Source organism: Eutrema salsugineum, unplaced genomic scaffold, assembly GCF_000478725.1.
Source record: "Eutrema salsugineum unplaced genomic scaffold, Eutsalg1_0 scaffold_2, whole genome shotgun sequence".
In the NCBI taxonomy this organism is placed as follows: domain Eukaryota; kingdom Viridiplantae; phylum Streptophyta; class Magnoliopsida; order Brassicales; family Brassicaceae; genus Eutrema; species Eutrema salsugineum.
In genome coordinates this window covers 6,126,488-6,142,079 of record NW_006256829.1, presented here as the reverse complement: position 1 = coordinate 6,142,079, position 15,592 = coordinate 6,126,488, and the positions used below count along the sequence as shown (strand labels likewise).

Here is a 15,592-nt window from a genome sequence, read left to right as displayed (position 1 = left end):
TAAGAGCTTCTCCATTAGTCTTCTCATTGAAACTCTAAACCTAAAGTTAAAATCTGTCTAAATCGGCAAGGTAAGGGAGCGAATTAATCCTCAATATTTAGTCCTTAAAACATGTCTTACTATATTACAACTCACATAACAGTGAGCGAAACAAAATCAATGTGACATCAATGATTTGATCAAATGTATCTTCTTTACTCTGTTTTTCCCTATCAAGAAAAGCTCAAAGACTGAAAATTTCTTGTTCTCCTGAAATAGTGGAGAGGGAGAGAGAGAGAGAGAGAGAGAGAGAGAGAGAGAGAGAGAGAGAGAGAGAGAGAGAGAGAGAGAGAGAGAGACTTGATTTATGTTTTTTACTTAGAACTATCATGTGTGAAAAAAGAAAACTATGACCAGTGCCAGAGACTTCTTGTTCTGTTCTGTTGTTGAAGAACAACAAGTCCCCACTTTAAGTTCTTATTAAACCCATTTCGACCACAGAGATTAGAGAATAGGACAACGAACCACTAAACCATCACAGATTCTAAGAAACAATGCAATTAATAATATCGGGCACGTCTTATCTCAGAAACATTGAGAAAACAAGCCCTTGTGAATTGAATATGGTGATTATCCAAGTAGACAAATTGCATTAATGCATTTTTTTTCCAGATGCGAAAGACAGAACCATGTGATACTCTGTTCTAGTCTGTCCCACGCTTCACAAAGACCACAAGTTTCAAAGATTATTCAGAGAGGGTTGAGCTCATTCATTGATCTTTCTATATATAATACACATAACCCATTCATTCTATCATCAACCAACAGCAAGCAATCCAATAACTTGCATCTTTTCATACATCTTCAGAAGCTTTAAAAGAATTCAAACTTTCATACAAAAGAAGTAGAAATGGCTTTGGCAAGAAGTCTATTGGGAGCAAGGAAGATTCTTGGCCTCTCCATCGCAGCAGCTTCTACGAGCAAGAGAGCAGCCTCGGCGGCACCTAAAGGGTTTCTTGCGGTGTATGTAGGAGAAAGCCAGAAGAAGAGATATATTGTGCCAATCTCATACTTGAGCCAGCCTTCGTTTCAAGCTCTTCTCAGTAAATCCGAGGAAGAGTTTGGGTTCGATCATCCGATGGGTGGATTAACGATCCCCTGTCCCGAAGATACCTTCATCACCGTGACTTCTCAGCTGCAATGATGATGAGCCAACATTTTGTTCTTTGAATTAGAGTTTTAGACTTAGTCATTGTAAATAGATGAATTTTTACTCTTTCTTGTTGAAAGAGTTATTCGAAAAGGTTAGAATATATATATTTCCGTTTTCATGCAATCAACACGATCATGTCAAATACAATTTGGAACGATCTTTGCAAACGAAATATCACAACATTTGATTGAAGAGCCTAATTACAAATGACTAATGGCTATATAAGTGTAACTGCGTGTGTTAGCATCCGGATCCGTGGCGCAATGGTAGCGCGTCTGACTCCAGATTAGAAGGTTGCGTGTTCGATTCACGTCGGGTTCAAAATCCCGAACTTTATCCGGATATCTTTTTGCTGATATTTGTTGCATCTTTGCCTATTTGCTGCATTGCGCCCGGTTTGATAATTATTTTTCTCAATTGAGAACGTCAGGTCCGGTACGGTTTCTTTTATTCTGACCCATCTTAACCAATTCACAATTCTTCCTGATGGCAGCTCTCAGTGCGTCCGAGAGGCAATCTAAGATCTGAGCTATGCCTTTGAGGATATGTTTTCATTCCAAATTATGTGTTAGCACTTGAAACTTAAATATAAGTTCATAGAAAACATATTAATATATTTGTAAAATGAATCTATATATATAAAGATAGCTTTTCTCTCTTCTGGTGTTGCCACCTCAGCAGCCACCTCAGCAGCCACCTGTACAATTATTTTTTTAAAAAATTTTTGTTTTGTCTGGTTTCTCTAATTACGGCAAATGATGAGACACTTTAAATAAATCAAATATCACACTACCATAAACTGAAATCAAACAAAATCATATGAATGACAACAATCACGGAATCACCATCAAAAGGGAATTGCATAAATAGATTTTTTGACGAAAGTGATATTTTCCAGAAAAAAAAACTCAACTCAGCTCAGCTTAACCATAAACGATGGACTTTATACCAATCCTAAAAAGGATCCATGAAATCCACGTCAAATTGGAGTCACCAATGGCACACCCAAAAAACCAATTCCAAAGCTGAGAAACCGATCAGCTCCCCAATATGATGACAAATAGAGGTATATCTAAGAAATCATGGGGAGGGGTTAGACCGGCACCGATTCTGGAAAAAAACACCGCAAGAGTGGAGGATACCAAAATTAAACGTCACTGAATCACCCAAGGAAGAAAGAGAAGGAGGATGAAAAAAATGACTCAATTAGAGACCAAAAGAATGGGTATGAACAAAAGGTTGGTCCGACCAAATTTTCAATCACCGTCTTTCAATGGAAGCACCCTCTATCATTAAACCAAAATTCCAACAATAGAAGGGTTTTGCCAACATTTGAGAGAGCTATCGATTAATACCTACAATTATGAAGGGATAAAAACGGACACGGCTTTGTATAATCAAAATAGGATTTCATAAACATCGAACGAACAAATAAATATAGCAGAAAAATAAGCCAATATAAAATAATACAAAAAATTACAGTGTGGGGTCACGTTTAGTGGAAGCCTATTTGTAATAAGTCGCTGTCTTTTTCAGAACTGAGTTACTAAAACAAGAAATTTGCTCTGCTTTTTGCGTGTCTGTGAAGTCTCAAGCTCACTCCCGTTTCCGTATATTATTATTACGAAAATAATTAGTTTGATAATACATGAATCTTCCCTAACTAACCCATGTGAAATCAATGTTGTAAAAGAAAACACTATGAATTTTCGGAGCTACCTTAGGTTGTTTTTAGAAAGAATAAAAAATGACAGAGCTCTCTCTTTCCCACACTTTGCTCATCATCAGAGAGAGAGATGGAGAAAAAAAAAGAGTAGCGAGTGAGTGCGAGAAAAATAGGAGGAGTAGGGAATTAGTGAAAGAGACTTAGAGGAAGGGGATTAAGAGTGAAAGGAACAAAGAAGGAGAGAGATGGTGAAAAACAGTGGTTTTGGTCAGATTATGCAAGAAGGAGACAATCCTGGCTTCTTCAAGATTCTTCGAAAGGAAGATTTATCTTCTGAAATTATGGTAATTCTCTTAATTTTCCCATACCTCATCACCGATTTCCTTGTGAATTTTTTGTTTGAAAGATCGAATCTTTTGGTTCGTCCGTGTTCTCAATGTATCCCTAAAGCAAATTTAGCGCTTTTCTCTTCAGTTTTCCTCTGGTGGTCTCATGAATTTAGATCTCTTTGTTCTTGGTGAGCTGTTTTTTTGTTCTTTCCGATTTCTTGTTAGGTATGTGTGTGAAATGATAGTACCAGAACTAATTTGCAAGTGAAAAAGTTGAAACTTTGCGTACAAGTGCTTAATGGATGTAAACTTGATTTACTGTAATTTACACTCAAAATTGAAGTAATGTATCTTCATTTTTATCATTTCTTGATGACACTCTTTTAATATCTCTTGATTTTGTTGTCCCTCAAAAGAGAATGATTCCTCATCAATTCATAAGAAGCATCTCTGACAACTCCTCGTCGTTTAAGATGGTATTAAAACTGCCATGGGGAAGCTCATGGCCAGTCAAAATCTCCAAGAACCCAAGTTTTCACTACATGGAAGATCGTGGATGGAACCGGTTTGTGAGTGACAACGCTTTGGGCGAAAACGAGTATCTTACCTTCACTCACGAGGCAAATATGTGCTTTAACGTAAACATCTACGAGCCAGATGGTACGGAGATGCTTAGACCAAGGGAATCTGCAACCATTGCTTCTAGTTCCGGTACGTGTTGCTGATTGTGATGCTTATGGAAGAAGAAAAAGACAGTTTTTACTATTGTGGTTGATTTTGGATGATAACAGGTCTGAACAAGAGAGAACAGAGGAAGGAAGTGAAGACGGAAGAGATCATAGAGTCTTCCTCTGAATCGAGTTATCCGGGTCTCAACAAAGCTGAATCTGCAGGAAGCAGATTGAAGAAGAAACGGGAGCTTAACTTGGGAAAGAAGAAAGCCGAGAAAACCGGAAAACCCAAGAAGAAGAAGGTGGATTCAGCAGCTGGGACCTCGTCACTTGTTCCAGAATTCAATCTCACAATAAAGAAATCACACCTCCTGTACTTTGTAAGAACATAAGGAAGAAAAGATCAGCAACTCGTCAATTTTTGTCTTTTATATATGCATAAATGTAATAATTCATATAATTTTTTTTTTGATTAAGGCAATCCCGAAGAATTTTGTGGATATGCATATGCCAAAGAAGACAAAATTGTTCAAGATTCATCCGGAAGGGGAGAATTCATGGGAGGTTTTGTATTTGGTCACTGGTGTACAGTCAAGATTCTCTGCTGGATGGTCTCGTTTAGCCAAAGACTTAGGTTTAGTGGTTGGGGATGTCTGCACGTTCAAGCTCATTAAACCGACCGAAATGCTTCTCAAAGTCTCCAGAGATGGTGATGATGATGCTGACGATGATGATGATGATGCTGACGATGATGATGATGATGATGCTGACGATGATGATGATGATGCTGACGATGATGATGATGATGCTGACGATGATGACGATGATGATGATGATGATGATGATGATGATGATGATGATGATGATGATGATGATGTGTGAAATGTGAGGTTTAGTTGGAGAACTAGTGAGGACTTGTGTTTGGAGCGACAATATGTTTTGTGGTCTAATGTTAGGACTAGTTTCATAATTGTCTTATTTCAATTTACTGTTAAAGTGTGGTTTGGTATTAATGGATGAATCTGATCTCAGTTTGAGTTAACAACAGAAATGAAATTTGGTCCTGAGACATTAGCTAGAGTTTTCCTTAGGTTTTCTGAAACAGTTGGGTTTTTCATCTCCTCCATTGATCAAAATGTAAAACAGATATTATTTGTTTTATTGAAGGTGATGATTGTTGTAATGTGTACATGGAGAATGAGGTATCTCTATCTTTCTCTCTGGTCTCTTCTGTTTCTAGATTGACAACGAAAGAAAATAAAGTTACAAATGTATAAGCTTCCTCCATCGTCAATCACTGAGATTTATGAGCTGAGTTAGAGATGTGAATCCATGAATCAAGCGTCTTAATAGCTTTGCCAGACGATTGTACTTCACGGGCCAAGGTTACTCCTTCAGCTAGCGTTTGAACTCGGTTGCTAACCAATAGAGCAGCAGCTGCGTTTAGGATCTGCAACAATTTTTTGAGAAAAAAGATGAACAAATTGCAGAAATTCAATAAGAATGGGAATGTTTTCAGAGAGAAAGGAGTATGTTGAATAATACAAAAGAAAACATACCAATGAATCTGCTATTGAACCACTTTCCCCTGAAAGCACACGTCTTAACACATCCGCATTGTACTCTGGACCTCCACCCCGCAAATCCTCAATTGTACAACGAGGAATACCAAAGTCCACTGTCGAAAAAAGAAGCTTTCATTTACTAACTCACCAAGTTGCATCTGCAAACTTCATTTTAGAGAGGGCATAGAAAAGCTAGAGAGTTGAAAGAGAAAACTTTACATGGGTCGAATGAGAATTCTTCGATTTTTGCCGGGGTTACATCATAAACTAGCCCTCCTCCTATTTTCATTAAGCCATAAGGGTTAGTAATCAATGGATAATAGTATACGTCAACGGTTTTGGGATGATATAATCTTACCTAACGGACTCATTTCGTCTAAGCCATATGAATGAACAACCAGTGCTCTTTTCATACCAAACCGCTGCAGTGCCTTTGCCATCTTAAGAACCTAGAAATCACCATAGCAAATGATAAGTATATGTCTTTTTTTCTTTTGTTGATGAACAACTAGTTCAAAGGTAAGAAAGTGTACCAGATTTTTGTGGTATACACCAACGACAGCATAAGACACGCTAGCAGGATTAAGCATCGGTCCCAATATGTTAAAAACAGTTTTTATTTTAAGCTTTTTTCGGACAGGACCAACGATCTTCATAGCTGGATGGTACATTGGTGACATCATGAAACCGATCCCTGATTCTTCAACACATCTCTTAATCCCCTCTGGTCCCAAGTCAATCACCACTCCTAGTGCCTCTAATACATCAGCACTTCCACACGCAGAAGAACTCGAACGATTGCCTTGCTGCAAAAACAGGCGACTGTTTAATGCACATTTTCGCATTTTAAGTTTCTGACTTCTTTTAAGGATTTTCTCATTCACTACCTTTGCTACTTTTGCACCACAAGCTGCAGCAAGAATTGAAGACCCAGTTGATATGTTGACTGTGTTTGCTCCATCACCACCAGTTCCAACTATGTCCACAGCATCGACTAATCCTTCTACTTTCCTCGCACGATTCATCATTGCCCTAGCCAACCCCACAATCTACTCAACACCGGATTATCGAAAGGTAAATGTGTGTACTCAGTGAAGTATTTCAAATATAGGATTATGTAAAAAGTTTGTATACGCCTAGATTGATTTAGTTTATACTTACTTCTTCGTATGTCTCTCCTTTAGCTCTCAGCAGAACCAGAAAGGCACTAATTAACGCCTCGTTTGCCTCGTTCAGCAAAAACTCGAGAGATGATTCAGTCTCGGATTCAGATAGATCAACCCGATCGATCAAAGCTTCAATCAACTGAGAAAAAAATAATAATAGAACAGAGCAAACACATTATGAGAACTGAGTAATATCATGATCTAAATCTATGTCTCCAAAGACATTGGGAAGCTAACCAAAACTAAAGCTCTTTTAAATCCATTAATTAACAACAATTTTTTACTCAAAATCCATAAAAGCCATCAACTTTGTCCAACCATACAAATGAAATTTGTAGAAGATACATGACCAATCATGTTTAGTCATAGAAAGAAGCAAATGAGTCAATCCAACTCAGAAAACAAAAAGAAAAAAGATATTTAACTAAATGATCACAAATCAAGACCCATAAACCATGGGATTTAAAAGAACAGAAATCACAAACTTAACCTCAAAGTAAAAAGGGCTTACCTGGTTGAAAGATTTAATGGAAGAAGGGGAGGTGGCATTTTCACAAGCACTTGGCAGAGCTTTGGGAGCACCGAAACCACTGATTCCACCGCTCAAAACGAGGTTCCGAGGGTAAGCGAAAGAGCTGCAGCAATTCACGAGAACGAAACGACAATCAGATTCCTAGATCCAAATCGATGACCACTAACAAGTTCAAGGGATGTGTTTTACTTTATGCAGACACCTAAACCCATATAGAGGCTTACCTGCGACTGGAAGACGGAAAGGGAGATTGGGCATCCCCGCGAATTGGCGACACAGCACCGATCGGTGAAAATCGTCGCCGACTAAATGCCGGAATTTTTTTAACTCCGGTGAATTCGGTTCTTCCGCAACTCGAGCCATCATCTGAGGCGTTGAACGAAGTCACGATCCCTGAAAGCTTGATGCCGGAAACAATGGAGGTCGTCGCCGCCATAACCATCGTTTGCCTAGCCCAGACTAGAGAAATTCGAACGATGGAGAGATAGAGCTATTAAGGATCGTCCCTCTAACAGCTAAAGCTAGCGCCCTTTGACCAAATGTTAAAAAAACAAAAAATTCAATTTATTGGAATATCCAATAATTTTTTCTGATTTTCTCTGATTTTTTTCAAAAACTGAAACAAACAAAAAAAACATTATGATAAGAAGGAAGCACTGTGATACAAAGTACTTGAACTAAATATTGCTGATTAAGATGGAGAAAAAAATATTTGGTTGGTAAGCTTGCGCAGTGGATATAACTTCTTTTCCTGACTCACCACCAACAACGTTTTCCTCGAGTATTTTTGTGTTTCCCCACATTTATCCACTCTAAAAAGTAGGTCACTAGTTTACTGAGAAAGTCAAATATCCCCACTCTACTATTAGAAAATACTTAATATTAGGCCTGGACATAGGACGAGTACTTGCCCATTTTGGGATACTTGATACTTGATCTGTCCAATTCAAGTATCAAGATATTAGTACTTGTACTTGACTTGTTAATATTAAGTATTTACAATTTCAAGTATTTACTTAAATTTTTATTACTTGTAAGTTATTTGGCTTGTCCCGTTACTTATAAAAGTACAAGTAAAATACTTAAAAAAAACTAAAATTTCGGGTCATATTTAATTAAAACCCATGATAATATTTAATATTTTAACCTTTAGACATTTGGAAAGCATTAAGTATTGAAGTCTAGCAATTTATTTGTCTTTTCAGACTCTTTTTTCTTCTTTTGTGTTGTAATCTATGTGGAACAAAATTAAAAAAAATCAGAGATTAAAAACGAGTAACGGATCAATAAGACCAAGTAACAACTTTTTTTAATACTTGATACTTGCCTTATACTTGCAAGTAATTTTTAGGATACTTGATATTCGACTTGATCAAAACAAGTACTTGGTTTTACGGGACAAGTACGGATCAAGTAACGGATCAAATAAGGAGTATGGAACGAATACTTTACTTGTGCCCAGCCCGACGTAATATAAATCCAATTAATAGCCCATAATGACCCAAGATGGCCCAATAATCTTAAACAACCCAAAATATATACAATCCGATCCAACAAAATACTATAAGATTCAAAAAGATTTCGCAAATTCCTCGACTCCAAAGTGCAAAACCGACGAACTCTTAAAGAACTCGCTGCAACAGATCACATGAGCCGATCAGATAAAGAGGGTAGTCGTCGGAAAAAGTTCAACACCGGAGAAGGTTTCCTATCACGGAAAATCGGATGCCGGAAGTAATAAAAACCCGACGCCATCGCCACCATCTTTGTCGGCACAAGATACAACACCAACGCCACCACCAAACACATCCCCACGAATATACCCGTCGCTCTCGGATCCCGCCACGTCACCAAAGCCTGCATCTTCTCCCCCTGCGCCGCCACCTCACCAAGTATCGTCTGAACTCTAGCTCCCACCGCTCGCAGCTTATCATACCTCGACCTGACCATCTCCGGCGGCCGGTTACTCGGAACCACATCGAACTCCTCGTCGAGCTCGTCTCTATCGGCTGCATCAGCCAGCGAGAGTTTCGGATCAAAATGCGGGAGAGAAACGCGTGATCTGAACCTGTAGTTCCACGCGCCGATTACGAACAAGTAAAAAGCCAATGTCGGGACGATTAGATCCGGGAACCAAATCAGCATCACGACAAGCGCGTGGACGAGGAGAGTCGATGTCGGATTCTTCCAGAAACGCGTGTCATCCACCCACCGCACCACGTCTATCATTCCGGCGACGACGTTTACAATCCGGAGCCAATTCGCTCGGACTTTACGCATACTGAAAGTGTGCGAATCGGCATCGAGCATGTACCGTACGATCTCCGGCCTCAACGGCGGCTCAGATCGGGACAAGTGTACTGCCAATATCTTCACGGCAGTGTTCCTCAGCATCTCTTCCTGAAACAGAGTCAACGGTTTGATGTAGTGCATCAAAGGCAGCAACGGTTGACTATACACGTGTAAGAAATCTAACGGCGGAGCTGATCTGACGAATCTAACGGCCAATTCTATCTCTCCCATTTTTTTAACGCCGCCGTTAACTAGCATCAGAAGCGGATACGTATTTCTATACGCTTTACCCGTTTCTAATGTAGAGACACGTATACGAACTTTTCCGATTCTCAGATCTTGACGCGTGGCTTCTTTTCCACCGTCGTTCTCGTATACTCCCCAGCTATCGAAGACTCCTATGCTCAGTACCGTACACGGATCGTATACTTTCCACGTATATTGCTCGTTCCATTTCGGATCCAGAGAATCCGATACGGTTCGGGTACGGACCCACTTAGTGCCGTATTTCGCCACCGTGTACGCGTCCGTCGATCCTTTTCCGTTCACCGTCTTCATCGGCAACAAATTCTTGCAACTGATTACACCGAGCTCGACGATTCCAACCGCCGGTTTCCATAGCTGCCTCGCCGTTGCTCGGTAATCGCTGCACACGTGCGCCGCCTCGTCCATCACGTGATAACCACCGTCGAAGCAGAGTCTCAGGTGTACTCTAGATCTGTTTCCTCTCTTCTCGTCGTTTGGATCTTCGAAACCGAACCATCTGGAGGCAACCAATCGATCGTCGACACGCCTCTCGATTGCTCCGAGCGGCACGCGCGCCATCCCGACGGTGACCGGTCCTTTCGACGTTCGATACTCCAAGGTGAAAACTAGCTGATCGGCGAAAGGCTCGGCGGCTACGAAGAGCAGATCTTCGTTCCATGACGGCGCGCCGTTACGTGTAACGGCGGATTTGGTTTTCTGCACTTGGAAGCCTAATTGGGCTTTCAATTGAAACGACGCTTCCTTAAACGCCGTTAATTGAGGCGGTAATAAGTCTTGAGCTTCGATCACGGTGGCGCGAAGATACCACAGCTTCGGCGACATGTAGACCTTGGCTCGGGCGGTTACATTTCCGGCTGTGTCGGTCTTCCACGCGTCGGGGAATGATTCGTCTGCTTGGGTTCCTGTCCACGTGGCGAGCATTAGATCGCCGTGGTGAGCTCCACCTCCTTCGAGACGGTACCATTGGGGCGCAAGTGGACTATCCGGCGGGTCTCGGAGCGGAATCTCCGACACGTCGAAGCAAATTCCACCGAGGAAGTGGCTAGTGTCGATTCCCGTCGATGGATCCCACACGGAGATCTCCAGAATCGGGGAGGAAGATAAATCCGGCGAATCGCGGAGGAAGGCGAAGGTTTGATCCCACTCGAAGGTAGAGGTTTTTCTTGCGGGTTTTGATTGGATCATCGTGCCGGAGAGTGAGATCTTTGTAATCGGAGACCCGGAGGTTGATAGCGACCGAGCTTTCACAACGCGGACAAAGACGTAATGCATTTTCTCCACCAAATCAAACGCGGATCGTTCGATCGTCGATACGTCGGAGATCTCTGATGTGTAACTCGCTGTTTCTGAAACGCTTCTCCGTAGTGGCTGCGGTCCGCCGATTCCTCCGATATTGGTTTCTGGTATGGAACCGGATACAGATCTCGAAATGGTAACTTCCGGTAACGGTGATCGCGGCGTCGAAACCCAGCTTGCCGCATCTCCGGTCTCAAGAACATTATCTTCACCGTCAGGTTGATTCTGCTGTGGCTCTTCCACCGGTAATTTCGGGTCTGCCTCTGCCTCCGCTTCATTCTTATCTGTTTCCGATGGCAGAGTTGGTTCAGGCACAGCTGGATCTTCTCCACCAACCGTAGCATTTTCCTGTGACGCCGGTGAAGCCTCCTCTTTAGGCTTAGGACCCTCTGCTGGTGAATTCTCCGGCTGTGGCGGTGGTGATGGTTCGGCGGTTTCTTTCACTTCAGGAGGACCGTCGTTATTCTTTGGTGGTGGCTGAGAATCGTTTTGATCTTCCGTCGTCACCTCCTCCGCCTTTTCCTCCACCACCGTCTCAAGAGGAGCTACCGCCGGTTTCAAAGCAGGAGGCGTCTCATCGGCGTAATAAATCCTAATCCCAATCTCACCTTGCACAAGATTAAACAGACTCTTCTTCTCCAGAGGATAGTATATCAAAGCCTCCTCTCCTTTCCCGACAAACTGATCCGACCCGAGTCGGATCCTACCGAGAAAATTGTTCCTCCGGGTGGGTCCAAAGTTCTTGTCATGGTACATGTCAATCTCAAGAACATCGGTAAAGACCTGATGAGATGGTCGCTTTGCAAGACTGAACTCGAGCGTCTCGTTCCAAACAGGGTTTAAGTCACGGACTATGGTTCTTGTCCGTCGTCTCTGGCCGTAGTAGTCGACGACAACGTACGGACTTGACGTTCCATGGCCGTCCTTTGGTGTAAGGTCTTTTGCGTCTACTACTTCCACTACCAGTTTCCGTGTTACCGCCATTTTTTAATCTTTGGAGCTGTTGCTTCATGCATGCATGAGAGAAAGCTAGAGTGAAGAACAGAAGATGTTTGATTTGCAGGATTATGTTAAGAAAATAGTGGGAAAGAGAATCTAAAGAGCCGAATCAAAAAAATAGGATAATAATTTAATTCTTTTAGGTGTATCTGATAGGAAAGAAAGAGCCTGTGTTTGTGTGTATATATATGTAAAACTATAGTAAAGTAAATATGAACTGTTGTTTTATTGAGATATTCACTAAGGATAGTTGAATGAAAGAAAAATATGACAAATGTCCAAGTTGTTGCATGCACATTTAAAACTGTACAATCGAATCAGTGTCAGGATTTATGAATTTTTTTTTTCTCTATTGACTGTATATTGAGTGTGAAATATTTGCCTTCGACTATTCTGAAATTAAGCCTTAAAATTCCATATATCTAAAAAAGAAATTCATGTGCTACTTTACTTGGTTTAGAAGCAACTCCTGACAATTCAAACTTAGATTTCTACTTCTTTTCTTTGTGTTTTCCCTTTTGCTTTCCCTTTTCTTCTTGTTAGTATGAAATACATTCAGATCTTTTCTCTTTTCGGTCATAGATTACGTAATTCCTTACTTTCGGCTTTTGTTTTTCTAAGTTGCTTTTGACTAATTGAAGATTCTCTTATTGTTCTTTAATAGCTTTAGTTCAGAAGGAGATTGAAGGTGGTGGATGACACTCAATGCCACCAAGGACATGTCAGATTTTAGGCAATTTCTTTTGTTCTCTCTTGAAAAGGTGATTGGTCTCTTTGTCTCTAATTTTTCTCGAATCTCACCGACCTTTAGCTTAAACTTTCTACTCTCAATCTCAATAGTTCCTCTCAATCAACCTCACCCATATTCCAATGTTCATCTTTTAGGCGAGATAAATGAACTTTGGTTCAATGTTTTCTTTTTGGTATTTCAATGTTTGGGTTAAGAACTATCTTACATATAAAATATAAAAGTTGCTCAACTCTCTCTATATGAGTGACACATCAGCATTTGAGAATTGATATGGGAATGATACGTGTCATTTTAAAGAAAATTAATTAATAAATTTTAAATGTTAAACCACTAAAGAAAATGAAAAGTTTTTTTAATTGATTCTTAAATAACATTTATGTAAATATTAAACAATAATTTATGTTATAATTAATTGATGTTTTTAATAACTTCTTGATTTTTAATGATATTATATTTTAATTAATTGATTTATAATAAAATATTAACAAATGATGATCATATTTTTTTAAAAAAATTACAAAAATATATAAATTTGAAATAGTTGAAGAAAAAATCTATTTAAAATTACAGTTTTAAAAAAGAAAATTAATTAATAAATTTTAATTTTAAATTTTAAATTACTCAAAAAAATATCTATTAATTGATTTTTAAATAACATTTATGTAAATATTAAACAAGTATGTTATAATTAATTAAATATATTGATAGATAATTAAACAAGAATTTATGTAAATATTAATTCTTGATTTTTAATGAAATTGTATTTCAAATTAATTGATTTATAATAATATACTAACACATAACAAATAATGTTTATATTTTTTAAGAAAATACAAAAATATATAAATTTGAAATAGTTGAAGAAAAAAATCTGCACGTTACGTGCGGATATTCACCTAGTAGATATAAAGTATGCACACAAAGAAAATTAGGAATTTATTGAATTTAATCATTTTTTGTTATCAAGAACATGTATTTTTCGGTGGGTGTTATTTGTATTTGACGCCCAATAAGGTCATCTAAAACTTTCAGACTTTGGTCTTTGACTTCGCAAATGGGGTATTGGGTTCTAAAAAACCAATAGGAGAGCACACCTACAATTATCAGTGTCAGTTGGACTGTCCATGTCTAAATGGGCTTGTCCAAAAGAATATTTTTATTTTCTGGACATTAATGGTCTACACCTAAATAGAACCATGTCCAAATAAGACCAAATCGATTTTGGACCATGACCAATTGGGCTGTCCATAAGTCCAAATAAGACCATTTTCAAAATTATAGTAAAATGAAGAGATTCAAAACATGAGTTTAACGTAATTGCAGCAAAAAAAGAAATTCAACTTACAAGATACAAGTTCAACTAAAAAATTATCATAAAAAAGATAGAAGGGAGATAGAGACATTAATAGCTTCTATGTTGTTCGGATTTTTTTTCTTCCACTTTCACTATCATCTTCTTCATTTTCTTCATATGGGAGATAGAGTCATTTTTTAAGACTAACATTTTAGTCGTTCTCGATTGGTTTAGGATAAGCAAACAATAATTAAACCATTAGATCAAACGGTTTGTTTGCAACAATTAGAAGAAAAAAAAGCGACTAATTTTAGAAATAATTAAAATAATTAAAATAATTATAAAAATTAATCATTGATTATAAAAATTTATGAACTATAATAATTAATTAAAATAATTATAAAAATTCTAGGTAAAATAAATTCTCTAATATGAACTATTAGAATCATTGATTCAACAACCGCCTCATACTTGTTCATACTTAAAAAAATCCCAATTTGATTTGACTTATAATTTTTATATCATTGGACCGACCAAAAACCATATGGTTTAACCCATTTATTTTCTAGACAAAACTAAACTAAAACCATTTAGATCCATTAATATTTGGGTGTGTCCATAACCGATCCATTATAATTTGGACATGGGTCAGCCCGCCCATGTGACACCTCCGCCTACAATTAGTTAACCTTCTACGTATTTACACGCTTTCATACTTCAGCTGATGTTTATACAACAATATACGATATCACCGAACTCATTGATATAGTTTTGAGAACGAGGGTGGTTAGAGGAGTGATATTTTCCCTAAAACATAGTTTCCAGTTTCCACACATGAAATATCATTGTAATCCCCTTAGCAGGTATACAGTATATATAATCAGTTCCTCTGAATAAACCCAAGTGACGGACAAAGTTACAATGATCACATGAGAAACATAGAGCCCTGTAAGATTTTGCATTCTTTGCCGCCATATGAATTCCGTAGGGGTATAATGTGCGCCCCAATGAGTGAGAGTCCGTGACCTCAGACCCTCAGACCAAGAGAAAAAAAGAAGGGAACAACTCTTGGAGCCATGTTCCTGCAAATATTACTGGATTGCTCACCCTGAGTTATCGACTCTACCGCACGAGGAGAAGCAATAATTGAGAACGTTCAAGTGTTGTAGAGGGAACAGAGAGGACAAGCAAGAATCTGAGAATTAGCAACTAAGAAATATGGGCGAAAATCTGAAGAGACCAACATTGATGCTTGTGTGTGTCTATATCATTTTTTCAATATTGATATTATGTGTGACTTTTAAGTTGGTTCGTTAACACCTTGGAGGAATTGTACTAGATGATGTGCTGATGGGTTTTAAGTGTGGTTGTGAGCGAAAGTGACAAAACTTGTTATCAAAGGAACTAAGTATTTTTTTTCTCCTGACTGGTTCACAACTGTTTTGGGAGGCAAACTTTTGCGGATTCCAAGAGAAAGAATTTCACTGTCCTACTGCAGGAGCTGGTTTTCCCTTATCAGTGTGAAAAAAACTGATCTGTTTTATAACTCAGGAAAATAAAAAATTCTGATTA

The 15,592-nt window shown here is 38.8% G+C and overlaps 4 protein-coding genes and 1 non-coding gene across 5 annotated transcripts; 3 read left to right on the top strand and 2 right to left on the bottom strand.

Annotated features, from left to right (window-relative positions):
* The first annotated feature begins 805 nt into the window (after positions 1-805).
* Positions 806-1,315, top strand: LOC18017350 (auxin-responsive protein SAUR21). Its single transcript, XM_006400281.2, has one exon. The coding sequence runs from the start codon at positions 890-892 to the stop codon at positions 1,181-1,183; it is 294 nt and encodes a 97-aa protein (XP_006400344.1). The 5' UTR covers positions 806-889; the 3' UTR covers positions 1,184-1,315.
* A 126-nt stretch (positions 1,316-1,441) lies between these two features.
* TRNAW-CCA lies at positions 1,442-1,513 on the top strand. The gene has a single exon. It is a non-coding gene; the product is annotated as a tRNA-Trp (tRNA).
* Positions 1,514-3,045: 1,532 nt separating this feature from the next.
* LOC18017349 (B3 domain-containing protein At5g18000) lies at positions 3,046-4,818 on the top strand. Its single transcript, XM_006400280.2, has 4 exons — positions 3,046-3,202; positions 3,604-3,898; positions 3,979-4,238; positions 4,336-4,818. The coding sequence occupies exons 1-4, from the start codon at positions 3,104-3,106 to the stop codon at positions 4,738-4,740; spliced, it is 1,059 nt and encodes a 352-aa protein (XP_006400343.1). The 5' UTR covers positions 3,046-3,103; the 3' UTR covers positions 4,741-4,818.
* Positions 4,819-4,987: 169 nt separating this feature from the next.
* Positions 4,988-7,758, bottom strand: LOC18017348 (anthranilate phosphoribosyltransferase, chloroplastic). The gene is made up of 9 exons (XM_006400279.2): positions 7,346-7,758; positions 7,101-7,224; positions 6,585-6,728; positions 6,311-6,472; positions 5,957-6,229; positions 5,782-5,872; positions 5,643-5,702; positions 5,418-5,536; positions 4,988-5,308 (listed from the first exon to the last, which is right to left on the bottom strand). The coding sequence occupies exons 1-9, from the start codon at positions 7,561-7,563 to the stop codon at positions 5,153-5,155; spliced, it is 1,347 nt and encodes a 448-aa protein (XP_006400342.1). The 5' UTR covers positions 7,564-7,758; the 3' UTR covers positions 4,988-5,152.
* Positions 7,759-8,560: 802 nt separating this feature from the next.
* Positions 8,561-12,256, bottom strand: LOC18017347 (protein QUIRKY). Its single transcript, XM_006400277.2, has one exon. It carries the CDS (start codon positions 11,958-11,960, stop codon positions 8,766-8,768), a length of 3,195 nt encoding a protein of 1,064 aa, XP_006400340.1. The 5' UTR covers positions 11,961-12,256; the 3' UTR covers positions 8,561-8,765.
* Between the last annotated feature and the right edge of the window lie 3,336 nt (positions 12,257-15,592).

Excerpts from the sequence above, each read along its gene's own strand:
- LOC18017349 (XM_006400280.2), top strand. The coding sequence starts at position 3,104 with ATGGTGAAAAACAGTGGTTTTGGTCAGATTATGCAAGAAGGAGACAAT. Across the intron at positions 3,899-3,978 it reads AACCATTGCTTCTAGTTCCG|GTCTGAACAAGAGAGAACAG; the intron begins GTACGTGTTGCT and ends GGATGATAACAG. Across the intron at positions 4,239-4,335 it reads AATCACACCTCCTGTACTTT|GCAATCCCGAAGAATTTTGT; the intron begins GTAAGAACATAA and ends TTTTTGATTAAG.
- LOC18017347 (XM_006400277.2), bottom strand. The coding sequence starts at position 11,960 with ATGGCGGTAACACGGAAACTGGTAGTGGAAGTAGTAGACGCAAAAGAC.
- LOC18017350 (XM_006400281.2), top strand. The coding sequence starts at position 890 with ATGGCTTTGGCAAGAAGTCTATTGGGAGCAAGGAAGATTCTTGGCCTC.
- LOC18017348 (XM_006400279.2), bottom strand. The coding sequence starts at position 7,563 with ATGGTTATGGCGGCGACGACCTCCATTGTTTCCGGCATCAAGCTTTCA. Across the intron at positions 6,230-6,310 it reads GTGGTGCAAAAGTAGCAAAG|CAAGGCAATCGTTCGAGTTC; the intron begins GTAGTGAATGAG and ends CTGTTTTTGCAG. Across the intron at positions 5,309-5,417 it reads GTTCAATAGCAGATTCATTG|ATCCTAAACGCAGCTGCTGC; the intron begins GTATGTTTTCTT and ends AAATTGTTGCAG.